This window comes from Gnatocerus cornutus, chromosome 1 (assembly GCF_029298725.1).
Source record: "Gnatocerus cornutus isolate USDA-ARS CGAHR chromosome 1, icGnaCorn1.1, whole genome shotgun sequence".
Lineage (NCBI taxonomy): Eukaryota > Metazoa > Arthropoda > Insecta > Coleoptera > Tenebrionidae > Gnatocerus > Gnatocerus cornutus.
Window position 1 is genome coordinate 31,224,101 of NC_142233.1, and position 20,850 is coordinate 31,244,950.

The following is a 20,850-nucleotide window of genomic DNA, read 5'->3' on the forward strand; positions in this document are numbered from 1 at the left end:
AATGAAAACAGCTATCTTAAACTCAAAAGAACATTATAGGCTTCGAAAGTGCTATCTTCGGTCTCAACCCGCGTCTAACATTTCTGATTTAATTAAATGGAAATTTGCGCGGAACTCGTGGAAATTGCCTGCCAGGTTCGCTGAGATAACACCAAAGTTGTGAAGGCTCTCGGGTTTCACGGTGTCGACTTTTACGGGCAGAAAAATTTGTCTTCAGGCCTAGACGCTGGTGTTAACATTTGGTAATAATTTAATGAGTACTTAAACTTGGATCTCGAGCCATTACAAATCGACGCAACAGCCAATTCGCTCGGAATTTAGGCTGACGAATTTTTTGCTACGATTTTAATTTGGGCTAAAATGCTTCTCCGAATCTACGCCCTGTAAAACTTGCGCCGCCGTGATTAAATGCCCAATTAACGGAAAAAATTCCAATTCACCACAATTACAACTTCCTTGGGAATTACCGTAATTGGAGGCGCGATTAAACGGAATGAGCCAGTAGATTCGCTGTTAACTAGCCCAAGTTCATCCCTCAATGTCGAAACCGCCCAAAAACAAACACTCTGTAATTATATCATTAGAAAAAAACTTGGTAATTTATCGACGCGACCTTTCTCAGGTTAGAAGGCGATTTGTTTAAGTAACACCGCGATGATTAGTAATTAGCCAGGACCGGAGCGACGTCCAGCTCCATTAGTCATTGTGAAAGTCGCCGAAATATCCCTAATAGCTTGTCTGGTATCGTGATAAGAATTTAATTGATTTTCTAACGCGTGAAAATAAATTAAATGTCAAATATTTACAAATTATTGCTCAATTAAAAGTCAGATTTGCGTCACGGCGAAAATCTTAATTGTTGGGCGAAAATCGGACCGCTTCTAATGTGGGCAGGTGTTGACTGGTATAATACGCTGTTTTTCTCACGTAATCGATTTGTTATCATTACCTGAGATCGTAAGTTACGAGATTAATAACTAATCAGAAGAACCATGTTATAGGCTAATCAAGTTCGATGATGAATCGATGGCATTAGACTGTAGTATAATTTTCGTCCATTTATCTGACACACGACAGGAATCAATGAGTTTATTAAATTGGTAGTACCGGAACAGATGTTCGCGTAATTTGGACGTCTAATGAACTTAGGAGGCGGAAAATCAAACAACGGTACTACTACTCCATTGTCATTGAAAGCTATTTGCACCAACAAAAAGATTCTTCAAACATTCTTAATTACAGTACCACATTGAAGTAGTACCGCAATTAATCAAAATATCGACATCTGGACATGGTAACGCACAGAAAAGTAATTACGATGGTTATTGGAAGCTCTGCAACATATTACAACACACATTATGTTGCACTCTTTGGTACTACATAAATCAAGACGAGCTCAGCGTGCATCGTCACCGCCGGCATCGACAAATATGAATGGAAGTCGTCTGCATTAACAAAAAAGAAAGAATACCATTAAATGGTACGTGATTGCGGTTTTGGTAATGACTTCATTTGGCGGTACCGTGGGGCGGCAAAAGCAGGACACTTCGAGGAAAGTTTATCAAACTCTGTAAAACTTGTTTTCTCGGTTTGGTACTAATGGTATGTTAGTACCGGCTATTGACAAGTCCAGGCTTCAATCACTGCTGTGATTTGAAATGGAAAAGATCAAGAGGCTTTGTTTCAGTCGTGACAAGAAGATTAGTGCTTAGATGGTAGTACTACTGGAAAGGAATGAAGTAGTCGGGGTTAACATGATTGTGTCAAATGGGTCATTTTGAAGAGTGAAGGTTTCAATTAATGGATTTTGGTTGGTGTTGTTTTATCACGTTTGGATTATAATTGGAACTCTTGACAATGACTTAAATTTTGTTTTTTCTTCTACGTATTGGCAGCACTGGTTTGACATTTCATAAAATAATACACATAAATTAATTCAAGCAACAAACATGTTCAAGGTAGGTAATACCGTCTCCAAGTTTCATTGTTTTTACGGTAAAATTACCTACATTAAATATTTGGTTTGCCCCAAGAAATGAAATTCTAAAAATTTTGTTTCTTGTTCAAAAATTTTCTAATTTCGCACAGACAACAAACATTTCCAAAGTAATACCGTCTCTAAATTTTATTAGTTTTACGTTAAAATTATACAAAATTTTCTTTAAAATTTTAAAAATACACATTTTTTGGTTTGTCTTGAAATATATTTTCGAAAAATTCTATTTTTTGTTCAAGATTTTTCGATTCATTACAAACAACAAACATGTCCAAAGTAATATTGTCTTCAAATTTCATTATTTTTGCGATAAAATTACCTGAATTACGAAATTTGATGGAAAATTTTTGAAATACATATTTGGTTCACCCCAAAAATAAAATTTCTAAAAATTCTATTTCTTGTTCAAAAATTTTCTAATTTGGCACAGACAACACACCTATTCAATGTAATAACGTCTTCAGATTTTATTGATTTTGCGTTAAAATTTCGCTCCAAATATCAATATTAAATTTCTAAAAATTATGATTTTTGTTAAAAAAAAATTTTAATTGTGCACAAACAACAAGCATATCCAAGGTAATAACGTCTCCAAATTTCATTGGTTTTACGCTTAAAGTACATACCTGAATTGTGAAGTTTGATAGAAGATTTTGGAAATATTTGGTTCGCCTTGAAATACAATTTCGAAAAATTCTATATCTTGTTCGAAACTTTTCTAATTTATTGCAAACAACAAACATGTTGAAGACAATAAAGTCTTAAAATTTGAAAGAAAATTTTGAAAATATTTGGTATTCGTCTCAAAAATAAGATTTCTAAAAATTCTGTTTCTTTAAAAAATTACAAACTTGTCTACGAAAATACTGTCCCTAAATTTCATTACTTTAGCATTTAAATTGAATTTGAAAATAATTATATCTAAAAAAAAAAGTCAATCCTATTAATTGCGTCAAAACTATGAAAGTGATTCTATAATAAACGTCATATATTGACAGTCAAATAACATTCCACCAACCGTTATAGCAAAACGTCCCCCTAAGGAAACTTCTTTTTTTAACTTAAATACCTATTAATTTAAGAAAATTTTGGAAAACTATTATAGTACTAATACTAATAGATTTCTACAAAAATTCAGTCTTATCTGTTAGAATATTCATATTCAAATATGTAGTTGCTTTTACCATTTACCTTATCTCGCGCAACATTTTTCGAAACATCCCAAATATCTCTTCATCATAAAAGTCAATTAAACCCATGACCAGTTTTCCATAAAATTTAAATTAAATTTAATAGCCTCCCATCCACGAAACCTTCGATTCTATCCACAAATGCCTCGAATTAACAATTTCTTAATGATCTCAGACCGCATAGAACCCATTTGTTCCGTCATTCTTGTGAATTTTTCATTTTATGGCTCGAGCTTGGATTCCGATCATTTTTACATTGTTTAATTAAGCACAATTTACTGACTTTGCAGTCACCGAAATAGAACCAGCGTGTTTGGACACCGCGGAGATATTTTCGATTCAGGTGGAGACGACTTGTTTACGATCGCAGGCGAAAAAACGCTTGTTGTTCCCCAAGGCTCTGTCTTAATCCCTCTTCTATTCGCGGTAATTGCGGCGTTTAATATAATGAATTAAAACATCGTTACTTTGACGACTCACTCATTATTCAGCTTCTGTCAACTCTGCAATTAACGTAATGAGCTATAACGACATCTCGTGTAATTTTGTCCCATTCATAACCGCACGGGAATCATTATCCTCGTTATGTGCCTCTGTGGAGGCGATTTTTATGTTAGAAAAACGAGGCAATTCGCTTTGGCAGCTGCTACGGTACCACCTCGCAGGAGTCGTAATTTTGGGAGTTTACTGGAGCGCGAGTTATGGGTTTGAAGTGGGAGCTAATGAGGTGGTACTGTGCTGATAAGGCGAGCAAATTTCGCACGGATTTAGCGTCCAATTAGCGTCTCCTCCGTCTCGACAACAAGCGTCTTAAACTTCCCATTCCTGTCCACCCTCATTCCCTCTAATTTATTCTGTCGTGCCGTATTTACTGCTGTCCGCAACCGTCTGGTAATTGGTTCGCGTGATCTCCCAGCGAAAACAAACGTTCTAAATGTTGACTCGTTTTCATTACCCGTGGATTTACGAGCATCACAATTGTCCAGCATAATATTAATTTTCAGACCCAGCAGCCGATTTCATCGAATTATTCGGTTGGCATGCAAAATGCGCACAGGGAGCCAAGGATGACTTATTGCCAAATTAAGAGTCAGGTGCGAATGGTGCTTTCTGTGACCACGCCCTGGACCATAACTAGTATTGGATAATTAGCCGAAGGTGCCCCAAGTAGGTTAATTATTCATGTAGGTAGCCTTATCGTTCCGGTAGCTGTACAAGGATAAACTCTAATGCTAGGTGATGATATTCATTACATTATAAATGTTAAATCATCGTTAATGATCGGACGAAACGGGCTCCTACTGGGATCCACAATTACTTTTCTAATGAAACGGACTATTTTCGTGACGAGAATGCAGACACGGCGGGCTTTCAGCTCTTAAATGGCGTCATTAGACATAGACACCGGTCACAACAAAGGATGGCCGCAGGATGCGCCCGGGGACTCGAAAGCGAGTTCTCAGTTTTATGAGAAAATGTGGCTCGGAAACTTAAAAAAATGTCGGGAACCCCGTCGACACCAGCAGGTTGAGCAGAACTCACAAACTGATTCAGAGGTACCAACAGTGAAATTCATCTTAGGGTCTCTCGTTTTGTTCTGTTCAAATTTCGGCAAAATATTTCGTTTGTCAATGTGATATTTTGGTATTTAAGTTTTTTGCTCCATGTTTTTGTTTCATCTTGATCTTTCAAATGTATTAAATCATTTATTCTATTGTTTTTCATTCATATGGACATATGGAATTCGTCTGATCCTTTTTGGATTTATAAGTTTTTGCATCTTTTTGTTTTTTCTTACTCTGTATGATCTTGTAGTCTTCTAGTTCTTAGAAATACATATTTGGCACGCCCTTAAAATAAAATGTCTAAAAATATTATTTCTTGTTCAAAAATTTTCAAATTCAGTATAGATAACCAACATGTCAAATATATCACTTTATTTCAATTTCATTGTTTTTGTGTTAATATTTAATATAAAAAATACGAAATCGTTGGTTTCTCTCAAAATAAAATTTCTAAAAATTCTATTTTTTATTCAAAAATTTCAATATAAACAACAAACATATCAAAGATTCATTGTTTTTGCGTTAAAATTGCCAGAATTGCGAAATTTGATAGAAAATTTTCGAAATATTTTGGTTCGCCCTAAAAATTAAATTCCTAAAAATTCTATTTTTTGTTCAAAAATTTTCTAATTCACTATAAACAGCAAACATGTTCAATTTTTCAAATTTCATTGTTTTTGCGTTAAAATTATTTAAACCACGAAATTTGATAAAAAAATCAAAATATTTGGCTCGCCCTAAAAATTACTATCTTAAAAATTTTATTTTTTGTTTAAAAATTTTCTAATTTAGTATAGACAACAGACATGTTCAATACAATATCACCTTCAAGTTTGATTGTTTTTGCGTTAAAATTACCTAAACTACAAAATTTGATAAAAAAAATCGAAATATGTATATGGTTCGCCCTAAAAATTAAATTCCTAAAAATTCTATTTTTTGTTCAAAATTTTTTTAAATTAGTATAAACAACAGACATGTCCAATGAAATATCACCTCCAAATTTTATTGTTTTGCATTAAAATTAACTGAATTAGGAAATTTGATAAAAAAAGTTCGAAATATTTGGTTTGCCATAAAAATAACATTTCTCAAAATTCTATTTCATGCTCAAAAATTTTCTAATTCATTACATACCACAAACACGTTTAAGGTAATATTGTATCCAAATCTCATTGTTTTTGCGTTAAAATTACTTGAATTACGAAATTTGATGATAGAAAATATTTGATTCGCCCTAAAATTTTTAAATTCCTAAAAATTTTATTTCTTGTTCAAATTTTTGAAATCTTTTATGTCCTTTAAGCTCTTCTAATCCTGCAAACAATTTTCAAAAAGTTTGTATACATTTTTTGTATCTTTTATTTTCTTTCAGTTCTTCAAGTTTTTCCAGATCCAGGTAGAAGTAGATTTGTAGTTTTTAGGTGTTAAGTTTTGAATTCGTCGATTGGATTTTAAGTTTTAATTTTATTTTAATAGTTGGCTATTTTCTCAAGTTTCTGGACAATTAATTCTGATTTTTAGATCTTTAACGTCCTAAAAATCTTCTTTCAACACTTTTTTGTGCGTTAAACATTTCAAATTCATCGAAATTACCTTTGAAATCTTCATGTTCATATAAGATCGCCAAATTTATTGTCTGAAACTTAGCGTCTGTTTTCAATCTTCCAATATTGGCAGCACTGACATAAATTAGCGTTTAACCCAAAACCGTCAAGTGATGTTTTGCGAAAACAAACAGTGCTACCAACGTATTTGAAATTCCAAAGGTCTCTCCAGTGGTAACCTCCGGCACTGAGGGCAATTATTTACTTAAAGCCATCACTCGCCTGGTTTTCTCCCATTAATTCCCGCTACTTTAGCAGTCAAATTTCGCAGTTTGGACAAACAAGCTGCCAGCGCAAAACCAGCAACAAGAACCATCCTACCACTTTATCATGAAGCGTCATTCCGGCAAGAAACAAGAACATCTTCATCGCACCTCAATTACATTACATGCACGCCCTTCACATCCATGTCATTACACTTGCGACTTTTCGACTTAATAATAGGTCCCGAAATTACCGCAACCTTTTAGATAAAATCGTCACCGCTCGGGGCACGAAAACCAAAAAGGGGACCACCTAGAAGGAGGCTTATAAATTTTCGTGCTGCGGCGGCACTCTCAAAGCTCGAAATTTTATTCGTCATAAGCACAAAAAGTTCCCATTTCGGGCGTGTTGCGAGCAACGATAATAAATTCCGCCGATTTATATCTCCGTAAACTTAACCTCCAGTTTAAATAAACCGAAAGTATTTTCGATGTTGTTGATACACAAAATTTAGTTTCTATCGGATTGTTTTCTCTTAAACTGCTATTTTTATCGGGAACAGTGCGAGGTGAGGACCGGACCGAGTGGTTTTCTCCGCCACTGCACCTGCATCTCTGCAATACTATCAAAGCCACAAGTCTTCTTTTTCGCCGCTATTAATCGTGAAGATGCAGCCGATACCGACGTTTTGCAATTATAACCGTATTTGTTAAACCGTCAGATATCAATTATGTAATAATTAACTCTCCTGACCTTCTCTTCGCTCTCTTTACTCTCGCGTCATAAAGCTGATGGACGATAATTAAATTAATTGCTTGCATCTATGGGAAAATCGCGCAAAATGCCGACTTTCTCGACGGCTTTTTCACGCACACTTCCAACGTGTCGCGCGGTTTTACTAGATCCGGCTCGAAAGGTCCGCCACTCCGCGTTATTATCTATCGCCCTTTTTGCGCCGCTGAATAAAACATTAGAACAATTTAAGATCGTGTACCTTTAATTAATTAAAGTTTTAATGAGCGTCTACATTGTGCTGTAATGTCAAGATTTTCAGGTTTTGGAAATCGACCGCTTGCGCAATTTCAGTTTGTTTTGTGATATCGTAAAATGACGATGTGTCATTACAATTAGTCGCTGCTTTTAAGATTGCGAGGATTTTTAATGCGTTTACACCAGTTATGGTATTAATGAGAGTGATTTTCATTCGGAGATAACGACGACAAATTTCAGCTCGGATAATGAGACCGAAAAGGGTCTTAAAAGAAGCCGAATTATCGCAAAAGTTTGTCATATCGTAGAAGCAGTTTTTGATCCGCTCGGAAACTCTATCACTTGTCAATTATCTGCTTGGGAAATTTAATTTTATAACTGCGCTGTAATGTAATTAATTACACATTTAATTATAATGGTATTTTGTCAAGTAACTATGGAAATTTATGTGAATATGTGAACCTAATTATGCACATAATTTGCAAGTACTTAATTGTTTTTACAAATTGTGATAGTGACTTCATAAAACTTCTTCTACTTAATTAAATTCACTTAAAGACACCGAGTTTTAAATTAAAATGATCCGAAATTAATTAGTCGGTGTAATTATAGAGAAAACCTGAAACTGAAACCTATAAGTATAGATTTTAATGCTCCAAACTCGTCTGAATTAATTAAAAATTAAATTATACTTTTACTACATTAAAGATTGACTAAATTGGTAAATTTGATGTTAATTGTACAAATCTGCCACAGTTAATTTGATTAAAGAAAACAAAAACGAATCAAGATGGCTAAATTAGACCTAATTTAACTAATTTTACTAATTTTCGAAAAAGTAATTAAAACAGATTTAAATTTGGAGTAACTGAAATAAAATAGACAGTAAGTACAGTTGGTTTAGGTTATGTTCACCGAAGATCACAAATATCACATTTTAATCGTGTAATTCGTTCCTGTTGCAATGGTGGTGTTAAGTAATTGAGTTTTAAAGTACAAAAGACAATCGTAAAAGTTCCGTCAATGTAATTTGTCAAAATTCAATTTGTTACCTTTTTTAAACAGCAGTTGGACCTAATGAAAATTTCACTTCACTTGAAACACCTTAAGGGCTGGCACTCACTAATTAATTACGTAATCTTGATACACACCAAATTTTATGTCAAAATTGAGAAATGTCAAATTCTGGAGGGACAATTATGCCAACCTTGTCATCATAAAATTTCCAAGGTCCCATCAAAATTCCAACCTTAAATATAGAAATAAGTGAATATTTGCAATCTAAACCGATTGTAAAGTTCTCGTCGATGGTGACTGTTTAGTGATAAAATCCAAAAGGTTAGTTATCTAATTGACAATTTGATTACACAAAACGGCTTGTCAGGCTGTGCCGACACTTTTCACTATTTAATCCTTTGATCTGCAATCCAAGAGGTTGTCAAAAACACATTTTTAACCCAAAAACTGCGTTTTCAGAAAGCTCACGAATTTGACATTTGTTTTCTCACCAAAAATCTCCCTAGACAACGTTTCCGGTTGTAAAGTAGGGGAAGTAAGGGGCGTTGGTGTTTTTTTTTTAAACGAACTATACGTCATTTTTTCTGCAGAGAATTTACCGATTTACAAAGATTTTTACTAATAGCAAAATATCATAATAAAAGTAACAAAAACAAGTTTATTTCTTAAGCTCCCACAATTTCATGACAATTTGACAAATGTAACAGTTTTTGTTTGACATCCCGTAGGAATTGCAAGAGTTTTAAAAAATCACAAAGTCACATTTCAAATTTGGCGCCTACAACTTTTACTAATTTAACTTATTCAAGATCAATTGAACTGTAAGAGAATTAATTACGATCTCAAATAACTTGGGTGCATTAAAATGAGCTTCATTTAACTGAACGAAATCGGTATGAACAGAATTAAAGGTATTAAATTAGTTAATAGTGAATTTAGCTCAATATAGTAAAATTAAATGACACTAAATAAACTAACTTGGTTCAACTGGTTTTGAATCTCCACAAATACGACAAAGTATTAATAAATTGATATATTTTGAAGTTTGACAGTTCAAGCTGTCGAATCGGAGCTATAGTATATCCGGTGAGAGATTGGGATATTTCGACAGTTGACATATGTATAGGTTGGCAGCAAATTATGCTACAAAATACACTAAAAACACTAAATTCCTACGCGAAATGGGTTGACAGGGTTGTCTGTAACTGGGGTTACTTTGTTATTTTAAAATTCGCGCGTATGGAACACTTTTTATTGCGTAGATTTAGTGACTTTCTGTCATTCAAACTCTCACTGTACGAACTATACTAACATATTTTACAAAATTATTTTTTTTACCGCCATTGTGCTTAATTGTTGTTGAAATTAGGACCCGTGCATACAACGGAAACGAGCGTCAACGCGGAGTATTTTCATTTATATAAATACTTATGAATATCCTGTCGAAAGTAATTTCATCCGGAGCGCGCCGCAGCTTTCGATAATTGAAAGCCACATTTTTTTTGGTGACGGAGATTACAGTCGTAAGCAGTTTTTTGTCGACTTTACTGTTAATGCTCAGCAAAGTAACAGTTTTATCGCCACATCCAAATTAGTAATCGAATACCTCTCGATCTTCAAATTCAGTCCGGTAATTATCCCATCCTCCGAATTTGCATAAAATTGAAAGTGACAGTTGGATTTATGTGCTTCATGAATATTCGATTGTTTGAAGAATCGGATTTTGTTATTGGTAGTGACGTGCGCTTGCTTCATTGCGTGGCGAGTTTAAATCTAACCTTTCCTTGGAAGAGCCTGCGGAAAGTATCCCTGGTGTACTTCTGTTCTTCCCCGACGATCTCCCCGCATTGTTTCAACTGTGCTAAATGCAATCTCTCCCTTAAATTCTCTTCTTCCATCGTGGACATGGGCACGCACACGGGCTTCGTATCGCGAACTGAGCCGTCGGCGGGCGTCCCGACGCCGACGGCGACACGCGTCTCTTCCGCACCCACCATTTTCACTCACCATCAACAAACACAAAACTCGCGATGCTACGAGATGGTTCTTGGATGCTCAATCAACGCAGAACTGATCGCTGTAGTAGGACGTTCCACTCACTTCTTAGGGTGGGAAGCGAGAGGCGGTTTGCACCACTGCACTAGGTCTCAAGGTCTAGAGTGGCAGTGCTTCGCCCTTGTCAAAACGAAAGTTGACAGGTCTTCACCTCGTTTCGATGGCGGGAATGTGACGTCAGGTGAAGAGATGAAAGCGAAAGTGGGATGCTGGATGAAGAAATTCTATTTGAAGAAAGATGAGATGAATCTTCATCCTCGCGCATTCTTCATGAACCGAACGGGTTTTTAGAGGAAAATTTTTGGGGCAAATACTGATAAGACGAAGACCACTGTGATATTTGATCAATGTCATTCAGTGCGCGTTTTGACATCATTTACAGACTTAATATCAACGTGATCGTGAATTTTTATTGAATCATGATCATTATCATTAAAATGTCATGTTAACACGTCAATTTTCAGTCAGAGTTAGGCGATGAGCGTTTTCAAGACAGTAATAAATGAGGATATGTCAATTTTGGGTGATAAAGACGCGCAACAACAACACTCTCAACGAGTGATAATGACATCATAAAAGTTCGAAAAGCCAAGTCTAGTAGGCCCTGTCAAAATGACATCTTTGCCCGTTTAAGTGACACTTTGAGTTGACAGGCAGAGTTACCTATACCAACACAAATCAAATTCCAAAGAGCCCTGCAACCCGTTTTTACACAATCAAGTCAAATTGAAAATTCCACTTTTGCTTAAACGTTCAGAGTGAAACGAATTTCTAGAATTGTGTCAATTATCATAATTAACAAAATGGATGTCAAACAAAGTTGTAATGACTGAAATAAAACGTGCCAAAAGCGCTAAAGCGGTGTTAATTCTGTTACTTAAAATAATGACTCTAAATTTTGGCCGAAATGTGTGTCAAAATCTGGAAAATCGCGTTAGAATTTCGCCGAAACCCGAGCCCAAAGTTGCAGTTCCCAGAATACACACTTCATTTATAGCTGCCGACTCTCATTTGTACAAATGACGTAAAATCGCAAACAAATGACCGAAACAATAAACAATCCGTTCCGTAAATCACTGTAGTAAACCCAACGGAATTAGAGAACCTTTAAATTTCTCCTATCGCTGAAACGGGTCGTTGGAATTTATTGTAATTTTATTCAAAGTTTAAGAAACAGCTCGGAGAGTACAAACAATTGGTATTTGAATTGTACAAGAAGAGACGTTGTGATCTGACCTTTGCGATGTTCGCGGATTGATGGTGTGTCAATGAACGTGTTTAAAAATAATAACAAATGTGACTGTTGGTTTCAACAATTGTGTTTATTTTAGCGGTCGTTACAATGGTTTTATACGTTCTAACAATAATACTGGGAAGAATAGGTTTTATTAGTGGCGGCACCAAAAAAATTACGTCGAGATCATTGTGATCGGCATAGATATTTCTAGCTCCACAGAGAGCAACATTGTTGGAAGCAACGCATTTTAGTGGGCTATTTTTGAATACAATGGCAAAAGCTCTGACACTAACGAGCAAAATTTATAGCTTTTAGCAACAGTCTCTCCTCAAAACTCCGAACTAATGAACCGCAGCTCTTCAAGCTTCTCCACTTTTTACTCTCCCAAGGTGATTACCCAATTTTTCATAATCACACTGAAATTATCATCCACGGCATAACTTGGCCTAAGGGAGCAAATAAAAACCGACCACACAATGCATTTCAGCCATTATTAAACCCGATAATGTCACTTTAAGTGAGCCAATGAGCCAATAGCCACGTGTTACGCTTTTTTAAGTGGTTCAAGGTGATCAAAGCAGAGGGATGTGGTAAGAATTTGTGACCAATCCATTCTCTTAAGACCAGTAGCCCATTTGACATGTCGTTTATCGCGAGTGTGGGCGCTTCACGACTTTTTTCCATTCTTCGGAGTTAAACTGGAAGCGATGACCATCTCCGTTACATAAGACGTTTTTGCAGCAGCACGCGCCGTTCGGTTTTTAATTGCTTTCGTAATTAACATTCGATTTTTATAATTAGAAGCGATCGGGTTGATTGCTTGCCTTATCTCGGACCGGTCTGAGTTTTTACATTTGTCCGGTTTTAGAACGCGAGTTTTTGCAGGAAGATTCTAAATTGTTAGACACCTCACACGCCACGCTGGGGCGCAGTGTTGGTTGCCTATCATTCCTTAAATTCGAAGAGTTATTTTAGGGTAAAATAATAAAGACACCAAAATTTTATATTTCCTACTAAACAGCCCCGCCTCTTTTCGACACTATTTTTACCACAAAGTTGCGTTTATGGTTCTGATTTTATTACCTCCCAATTAGTTCTTCGCCAGCATTTTACGGTTGAGTTCTCGGGATCGTGGCATGCGTTTTTACATTTCTCTAATTGCTGTCCTGCCATAACCGATAACAATTACAGTTAATTTTTTCGTTAGAAAAAGCGACGTCATAAAACTGGAACAAGTCGTAAAAACGGGCATTCATGTGTCGTCCCAAGAAGCCGAAGTCATTAATACTTGTAACCTGTAATGTAGAAACGTTAGAATGTCAATAGGTATAATTACGGCTCGATCGGAGAGATCCAGTTTTTCACAATCTCAAATCCAATAAATGCATTGAAAGTTACAAATGAGATGAGCTTGTTGATTTATGAGGCTGGAAGACATTCATGAAGGAGGAATATTTAATTAAAGACTGGGGGAAAATGAAAAATTTGTGATTGAGTAAGACTCGGAAATCGAACGTCATGTCGTTTATTAACTCACATGCTCTAAATCTAAGTGTATACGAATGATAAATACAATAAAATTTATGTTTCACGCCTTCAAATTGGCGAAAATCCACTCGATATAACTCCCAATTCTCGTGTAAACCTTCGGATAATTGTCCTTGTTACAACAGGACGCCTCCAAAGACAAAATCCCCACAGCAGTGTACGAGTTATCTCTACCAACGTGCATCAAAACTCCCCCAAGATCAATACGATGCGAGTGTCGGTAATGCAGTCTTCTACCTCCGGCACAAATCTGGGAATCCCTCAATCTGACTTCTGTAATGTGATACGCTAAATGACACTCACTATTCTCCCAGACTGTGGCCTACAATTTCAAATTATTTCTACATTTTTTCACCACGAAAACTTACAACTCCATCACGCTTTTTGGCCCCTTCTCCATGTTTTTCGTAACCTGTCACCGACAGTGTTTTTCTTACAAAGTCCTTCTTATTATCTCCAGGAATGCAGATGGGACGAACCTCCCCTAAATTAAAGTTTAACTCGGATTTAAGTTGGTACGACTTACCGTCTTTGAAATTGACTTTGTTTTTCAGGCGTACCAACGCAATATCATTATATTGGTTGGCGTTGTACGGATTATACTCTTCGTGGACTGTCGTACCGTCCACTGGTACCACCAACGACTCGTTAAATTTCCCCAAATGCACATTAACACTGGAAAACCCCAATTTTTTTTCTACCCTTTTTTTGGCTATACTTACAGTCTGTAATTTAGCACGTTCTGTCCTCTAATGCAATGGGCGGCTGTCAACACATATCGCTTGTTTATAAGAACTCCAGCACAGAGGAATTCCCTTTCCCGATTATCTGTGACATTTCTTTTCTAGTTTTTTTAACACTCGATACGATACTTACTTTTTTCGTATTCTAACGACACCAGCCACGGATCTGCAGGACTATCCGGTTCGTGCAAACCACACTTCGTCGCGTGCTGGTTTTGGGAGATGGCACCCCCTTCTTCGAAATACTTCACGGCTTCGAGGGGGCAACAGACTTTTGGGAAAAACAACGACTCGAATCCACAATGCGATTTCTTGATGTGACCTTTAGAGTCTGTTTGATTGCGAAGGACTGATGATAGTAAATGAGGGCAATGATTGATTAAGACGCATTTTCCGGGTTGTTGAGTCGGGGTGAGACAGCCCTCGTCTAAAATACTATCTTTGGACAGTTTTCAACAGTTTAGAGACTTACCAGCAGCCGAGAAAGTGAAAATTAGGAGGAAGAGAAGGAATAACATGATTTTAGAGCGCACAGACAGCAACTGTTGTGTTATTGGTGATAACCCCTGATAAGAAATGGCGTTCTAACATCTTTATTTCTTTGTTTACATGCATTAGTTCTTGATGTTATCGACTATCTAATTGATGTGTTTAATGACTCTGGTGTACATAGTTAATTTGTTTTCACCACCGCATGGGTTGCTGAATCCGAAGGAAACTATACCAACAACGTACCATTTCTCGGATTTTAACATTAAAGGACCTCCAGCGTTTTTATAAACCATTATATATACCACCATAAATTTTTAATCAGTACTAGTTTCACATTTTTCTTCAGGAAGGAAATGATTTGTTAAGTTAACTGAAGGTAGTAAAGAACACAATGGGCAACACATCTTGTGGGCTCGACATTCAGATTGTTTTTTTGTGGTACTAGAGCAGCACAGTCTACCAGAGACACATTTTCCAGTACTACTTTTAGAAATCTTGCAAGAAAAAGCGAGATGACAATCAAAAGAAATAGAAGAATTTGTGAACGACAGAAGTAAAGTGAAGAAAGTTGATGCAAACATTGTTGAATGAAGTTTGAAGTGATGGTACTTATCTTTGGTAGGCTAACCTTGACCTTATCACCTAGAAGCAAGAAAAAATTAAGATTTGAGCTTGCTTTTAGATAAAATTTAACAGTTTTTGTCATTTTATATTAACATTTCAGATACTCCGTGGAAGACAATCTCGTCTTTAATAACTTCTTAGGATTGCAGTTGGATCCAGAGACCCAGTATAAAGTACGAAGAATACAGCTGGAAGTCAAACAGGTGTCATATACAATATAAAGAAAAAACTTTGCTTGAACTTTTTATTTTATGTGTTATCTTAAGACTTCAACAATAAAATATCTAATTAAACAGAGACTCTTTATTTTATGGTTCCAAATTTTCCACAATCCAAGACACGTACTTAGAGACTCGGGTATACCGAGTCGGAACGTTTTTCTGGAAGCACGGATCTGGGCCTCCAGAAACCACTCCTAAAAGGTACCATTGTTCTCTCCCTTCATAAGCGACCTTTGTAGCCAAAGGCCCTCCACTGTCCCCGGAACAAGCACCTTCTGCTGAAACTCCACCAGCGCACAGATGGCCCTCGTCAACACCCCGTGGACAAAACCTCGAACTTCGCACAGGCACCTAGAAAAAACTCAAGCAACTGTTTTTACTGCCTTTCCACTTACATCAACTTTTAGTTTGATGTGACTAGAGCTCCCTTCTAAAGTGAGCCCCCATCCAGCTACAGTTAGTGTGGTGTTAACATAGGATCTATATAAGTCTTCCACAGTTGAGGGTAAGCAGATGGGTCTCACGTAATCTGAAAATTTACACGTGAAACTTGAAGAGGAAGAGGACAACTTACCAGAAAATGTGACTTCTTTGGCGAGGCGCAACAAGGCGATGTCGTGGTATTTGATAACAATCTCAGGATCATAGCTTTCAAAGACTTTGCTTTTCTCGATGGCGATTCGTGAAAATGGGGGCGCACATTTATTCATATCGCAGTCTGGGTCTGTTTCAGTGTTCCACTCTCCCAATCGGACGTTAGCCCTGAAAAAAAAACGACGTAAAATTGTTACGCAAAGCTGAAGAAGTTACAAATCTGAGTTGATGCAGTGGGCTGCTGTTACCACGTATCGATTGTTGATCAAAGATCCAGCACACCCCAACTTGTAGTACTTTTTTCCGACACTGTTATCTGAAATTCAGAGATGGTAAAACCTCTTCGTCGCCCTCAAAGCTTACATTTTTGGTACTCCAAGACAGCCATCCATGGAAACTCATCTACTTTTGTGTTAATACCGCCTCCAATGTAATAGTTGGAAGCAGCACCGGAGAAGCCACAAATGTCTCTTCCCGGAAGGACAGTGATGTTAGTAATTGTGACATTGTTCCTCGGGAGTGTTTCTTCTGAAGACAACGGGCAACAGGCTTTTGGATGCTTGTTTTCGAACCCGCAGTGGGCGTGCCATATGTAGGTTTCTATCCGTGGTAACGAGTTGATGTTGCGGTAAAGAGACGAACAAGATTTGATGAGTTTGCAGTTGCCGGGTTTCCCATCTGGGCGTTGACAAGGATTTTCAACCAGCAGAGCGCTCGTCGAATAAAACTGTACCAGCACCAACGCAATCAACATTGAAGACATTTTCAACAGTGAACTGCACAGACCTCGAGTTCTTATTTATGCAGAATTTCTGCTGAAACGTGTAGAGATAAGAAAATCAGACTCTGCATTTGCTGATGTTGAATTAAAACACGTGTTATCTTTTAACTTTATTTATAAAACTAACAATTTAAAGACACACTCCGGGGCCGTTTGGTGGCTGGGCACCAATCCCTCTCGCGTTCAGTCTGCAGGCATGTTCTTCCATTCTTGGCCTCGCAGCACCGAAGTCATTAACATCAATCGAAGACCACAGTTTCTCAGCGGTGGCAGCAGCCCTCGGCCATATTCTCGGTACAACGTTGTATTCGTTAGCTGCTTCTGACCACATGCAGGCCTCACCACCCAAAACTAACTTCTTCTGGTCTTCGGTACCATCAAAGTCCAACGCTTCGCAGTTGTAGAATTTATCCCAATCGCCACCGCTGCTCAAATGGTCAAGATACCAACACGTGGAAAAAAGAGCGTCTTTGCCAGCTTTGGTGACCTAGAAATGGAACTGAAATGACGAAAGAAACGAAGAAGATTCGTACATTTGCTAAAGTTTCGAAGCCTCCGTCTCTCCACACGTGGACTAAAGTTGAGTTGGTAAGAGTGACCCCGTTGACAAAGACTTCTTCCCAGACTAAGTACTTCGAACCCAACTCGTCTAAGATGTCAACCACGTTTTGGATGAAGTAATTTTCCAATCCTTCGTACGTTTCAATGTTGTTACTCTTCATGAAGGCTGTGACGTCGGGATTGCTCTTCCTGCAACGAAAAATGTAATATTTGGTACTCTTTGGTACCGACGTACCAACAACCGAAGTCCACCTCGTCACCACCGATGTGGAAGTACGCATCTGGGAACACCTCCACGACTTCGGTTAAAAAGTTCTTCATAAACTCGTACGTGCTGTCTTTGGTTGGATCCATCGGTCCAAACTCCCCATTTTTCTCACCATCAGTGTAACACTCGGTGAGGAGCTCTGGATGAGACACCCCCCAAGAACTAGTGTGTCCTGGAGTATCAAATTCTGGAACAACTCGAATTCCACGAACTCGAGCATACTCAATGACACGGCTAATATCGTTTTGTTCGTAAACTTTAGAAATGGGATGGTAAGCGCCCTTGTCGCTCAATTCCGGATATTTGATACTCTTGTAAGGGAAGCTGTGGTCATCTGTTATATGCCAGTGGAAGACGTTGAATTTATTATAAGACATTGCGTCCAGAGTATTGTAAATGATGTAAAGAGGCATGAAGTGGCGCGACGTGTCTAGAAGAAGACCTCTGTGGGGAAACCGAGGGAAGTCGGTAATGGTAGTCGCGTTGACAATAAGCTACAAATTCTCATAAGTGTTCTGAAGAGTTTAATCAAGACTTACAGTGTCGTCTTCCGGATAGATCAACTGTGTGAAGGTCTCAAGACCACGGAGGACCCCCCAGATCGTACCCGCGGACAAAGAAGCACCATCTTCACTGACCGTTAGCGTGTCTACGAAAAAGGGTTATTGTCAACCAGTACGACGTCATTTATTTACAATTTTCGTTGCTTCCAAACTCCAGACGGTCATCGTCTGTGCAAGTTCCAACTTCAACATCCAAACTTTCCAGGTTTCCCAATAAGTTATCATCGGCTAATTTCACCTTCTTGGTTCTTCTCCCAAGTTCAGGCAACCTTCCTCTTCGTTCCAAAGACGAAGAAACTGCGATGATAGTCCAGTATCTTGTAAAAGCATCGTTGAGAAGGTTGGGACAACCGACGTCTTTAGGTCCCTGAAATTTTAACACAGTACTGAAGAACTGTGGGTGTTATCATTTACTTTGAAGGTGAAGGCGTGCGGTTTGACTACATAGTACTTTTCCGTCTTTTCGTACTGTTGGGGCATCGGCCATACTTCACCTTTTGTCGCTGTGACGAGGGGCCCCGATCGCGCGGAAGAGATAATAAACAGCGAAGATAGAGCTATTAATAGAGTGAACATGATTGGGCGATAGCACGGACTAAATTGACCGTCGCGGACTGTATTATTTATATAAGAAATCTGAAGTGCGCTCTTGAGATAATGATAAAAGTTTCGGCTTGACACTCGAGAAGTTGTCAAACAACGGAACTTTTAACAACTTTACAATGACATCAATCAAAGGTTAAGAAAACAATAACAACTTTAGATTTTTTATTTATCAACGCTCAAAAACAAACACTTGGTCCGGTGGGAGGTTGCGCCCCCACCCCCCTTCTGTTCATCCGACAGGTCTGCTCTTGTAACCTAGCAGCAATGGGCCACACCTCCCCCATTTCAGTCTTCACGGTATCAGGAGGAGACCAAAACTTCTCGGCGGCCACGCTGCCTCTCGGCCACACTCTCGACATTAAGTTGTTTCCATCAACAACTTCAGACCACATGCAAGCTTCTCCTCCAATTACCAACTTCTTCTGGTCTTCAGTTCCTTCAAAGTCGTGAGGATCAGTGTTGTAAAACTTCAGCCAGTCACCTCCAGTGTTCAGTTGGTCTAAGTACCAGTAAGATGAAATGATAACTGGATGTCCGGCGGCTGTTATCTCGCTTAAAGTAACTTTTGGATTGGTACTTATCCAGATTTGCACCACTGTGGAGTTGGGGAGGGTGACACCATTCGTGAAGACTTCTTCCCAGACCACAGATTTCAAATTCAAAGACGTGGCGTGGTTTATGATTTTCTGGGTGTAGTAAGTCTGAAGAGCGACGTGGTCGGAGATATTGTTAGCAAGCATGAACTGGGTAATATTCGGATTGCTTCTCCAACAAGCAAAATCAACTTCGTCTCCACCAAGATGGGTATACTCATCCCGAAAGATGCTCTTGATTTCGTCCAAGAACTTGAACATGAAAGTGTAAGTCTCGTCTTTAATGGGGTCGATGGGCCCCCAATGCAACTGCGGCACGTCGTAACACTCTGTGAGCAACCCAGGACTCCCCGGGCCCCAAGACAAAGTGTGGCCAGGTGTGTCGAACTCCACCATCACACGAATGCCTCGCAGTCTCGCGTACTCTTGAACCTCTTTAACAAAGTCTTGGTCGTACACCCAGAGGGTCGGATGAAACGCTCCTCTTTCGCTACAATGAATAAAATGAGTTGGTACTAAGGTGGTACCAAGAAGTTACCTCAACAGTGGAAAATTCGTGCTAACATACGGAAAACTGTAATCATCGGTGATGTGCCAATGAAAGACATTGTACTTATTCCAGGACATGGCATCCAGAAGCTGAAGAATATCGTCTTTGCTGTGGTAGTGCCTCGAAGTGTCTAGAAGAAGTCCGCGGTGGGCTAGTCGCGGATAATCGCGGATGTACATGGTGTTGATTTGGTGCTACAATACTGTTAGTGGTACCTTTAACAATAAAGATACTTACACAAGAGTGGTCGTCTGTTAGGTAGATAAGTTGGGAAAAAGTCTCAAGTCCGCGAAGGATCCCCCAGATTGTGTTAGAACTTAGTTTCCTAGTACTTAAGGTAAGGTTTAACTCATCTGCAACAAAACGTTTAGTACCCGGTAGATGTGTAGTACCACCCACATTCTTCTTTCATGTCCAGTGACGGGTACTCATCATCGTTACACGCCCCTGTCAATTCAACATCAAAACTGCTCAAGTATCCCAAGAAATCTGGATCTGAAGGGAAGTAGCACGTTCGAGGAGTAAAGTAAAGTTCTTTAATGCGGCGACTATGGAAAACGATAATGTCTTGGTACCTTCTGAGGGCGTCTTCGAGAGTGGCGCAAGTCGTACCAATCGACTAGACATGTTTTTTAGTACCACAAAGCTACATTCTTAGACTTACATTAAATTTGAAGAAGGAAGTCAATACAGTGTAGTACCCACCATCCAACACCTCTTGGTGCTGAACTTGGGGCCACACTTCTCCTTTAGTTGCCGGTACCAAAGGACCATGTTTGAAAATAAACTCAAAGCTTCTACCAGAAGCAAGCAGCGAAAGAAAAAGAAGTACTTGAAGTACCATT

At 38.2% G+C, this 20,850-nt stretch overlaps 5 protein-coding genes across 6 annotated transcripts in view; all 5 read right to left on the bottom strand.

Moving 5' to 3' along the window:
* Nox (NADPH oxidase) overlaps positions 1-10,725 on the bottom strand; it is a 54,009-nt gene extending 43,284 nt beyond the window's left edge. For both annotated transcript variants that reach the window (XM_088050074.1, XM_088050073.1), the window contains exon 1: positions 10,348-10,725. In XM_088050074.1, the coding sequence (XP_087906200.1) occupies positions 10,348-10,566 (219 nt within the window). In that variant the 5' untranslated portion in view covers positions 10,567-10,725. The remainder of the gene's footprint in view (positions 1-10,347) is intronic.
* Positions 10,726-13,370: 2,645 nt separating this feature from the next.
* LOC148181593 (CLIP domain-containing serine protease HP8-like) lies at positions 13,371-14,736 on the bottom strand. The gene is made up of 6 exons (XM_088049862.1): positions 14,625-14,736; positions 14,286-14,579; positions 14,132-14,237; positions 13,936-14,084; positions 13,778-13,893; positions 13,371-13,731 (listed from the first exon to the last, which is right to left on the bottom strand). Exons 1-6 carry the CDS (start codon positions 14,668-14,670, stop codon positions 13,450-13,452), a joined length of 993 nt encoding a protein of 330 aa, XP_087905988.1. The 5' UTR covers positions 14,671-14,736; the 3' UTR covers positions 13,371-13,449.
* Positions 14,737-15,498: 762 nt separating this feature from the next.
* LOC148181594 (serine protease ea-like) lies at positions 15,499-16,866 on the bottom strand. The gene is made up of 5 exons (XM_088049861.1): positions 16,447-16,866; positions 16,300-16,399; positions 16,064-16,251; positions 15,885-16,018; positions 15,499-15,840 (listed from the first exon to the last, which is right to left on the bottom strand). Exons 1-5 carry the CDS (start codon positions 16,844-16,846, stop codon positions 15,577-15,579), a joined length of 1,086 nt encoding a protein of 361 aa, XP_087905987.1. The 5' UTR covers positions 16,847-16,866; the 3' UTR covers positions 15,499-15,576.
* A 95-nt stretch (positions 16,867-16,961) lies between these two features.
* LOC148181595 (beta-hexosaminidase subunit alpha-like) lies at positions 16,962-18,873 on the bottom strand. The gene is made up of 6 exons (XM_088049858.1): positions 18,671-18,873; positions 18,389-18,623; positions 18,233-18,342; positions 17,661-18,187; positions 17,398-17,614; positions 16,962-17,351 (listed from the first exon to the last, which is right to left on the bottom strand). The coding sequence occupies exons 1-6, from the start codon at positions 18,830-18,832 to the stop codon at positions 16,995-16,997; spliced, it is 1,608 nt and encodes a 535-aa protein (XP_087905984.1). The 5' UTR covers positions 18,833-18,873; the 3' UTR covers positions 16,962-16,994.
* A 165-nt stretch (positions 18,874-19,038) lies between these two features.
* LOC148181596 (beta-hexosaminidase subunit alpha-like) lies at positions 19,039-20,849 on the bottom strand. The gene is made up of 5 exons (XM_088049867.1): positions 20,670-20,849; positions 20,405-20,624; positions 20,243-20,358; positions 19,994-20,199; positions 19,039-19,945 (listed from the first exon to the last, which is right to left on the bottom strand). Exons 1-5 carry the CDS (start codon positions 20,847-20,849, stop codon positions 19,039-19,041), a joined length of 1,629 nt encoding a protein of 542 aa, XP_087905993.1.
* Position 20,850: the final 1 nt, after the last annotated feature.

Bases quoted from the DNA above. Each gene is read 5' to 3' on its own strand.
- LOC148181593 (XM_088049862.1), bottom strand. From the start codon at position 14,670: ATGTTATTCCTTCTCTTCCTCCTAATTTTCACTTTCTCGGCTGCTG. The intron at 14,238-14,285 runs GTAAGTATCGTA...GAAATGTCACAG, and splicing joins GTCGTTAGAATACGAAAAAA to ATAATCGGGAAAGGGAATTC. The intron at 13,894-13,935 runs GTAAGTCGTACC...ACTTTAATTTAG, and splicing joins CAAAGTCAATTTCAAAGACG to GGGAGGTTCGTCCCATCTGC.
- LOC148181594 (XM_088049861.1), bottom strand. From the start codon at position 16,846: ATGTCTTCAATGTTGATTGCGTTGGTGCTGGTACAGTTTTATTCGACG. The intron at 16,019-16,063 runs GTAAGTTGTCCT...GTAAATTTTCAG, and splicing joins CAAAGAAGTCACATTTTCTG to ATTACGTGAGACCCATCTGC. The intron at 15,841-15,884 runs GTAAGTGGAAAG...AGTTTTTTCTAG, and splicing joins ACATCAAACTAAAAGTTGAT to GTGCCTGTGCGAAGTTCGAG.
- LOC148181595 (XM_088049858.1), bottom strand. From the start codon at position 18,832: ATGTTCACTCTATTAATAGCTCTATCTTCGCTGTTTATTATCTCTTCC. The intron at 18,343-18,388 runs GTAAATAAATGA...CCTTTTTCGTAG, and splicing joins GTTTGGAAGCAACGAAAATT to ACACGCTAACGGTCAGTGAA. The intron at 17,352-17,397 runs GTACGAATCTTC...TTCCATTTCTAG, and splicing joins GCTTCGAAACTTTAGCAAAT to GTCACCAAAGCTGGCAAAGA.
- LOC148181596 (XM_088049867.1), bottom strand. From the start codon at position 20,849: ATGGTACTTCAAGTACTTCTTTTTCTTTCGCTGCTTGCTTCTGGTAGA. The intron at 20,200-20,242 runs GTAAGTATCTTT...ACAGTATTGTAG, and splicing joins TAACAGACGACCACTCTTGT to CACCAAATCAACACCATGTA. The intron at 19,946-19,993 runs GTAACTTCTTGG...TATTCATTGTAG, and splicing joins ACGAATTTTCCACTGTTGAG to CGAAAGAGGAGCGTTTCATC.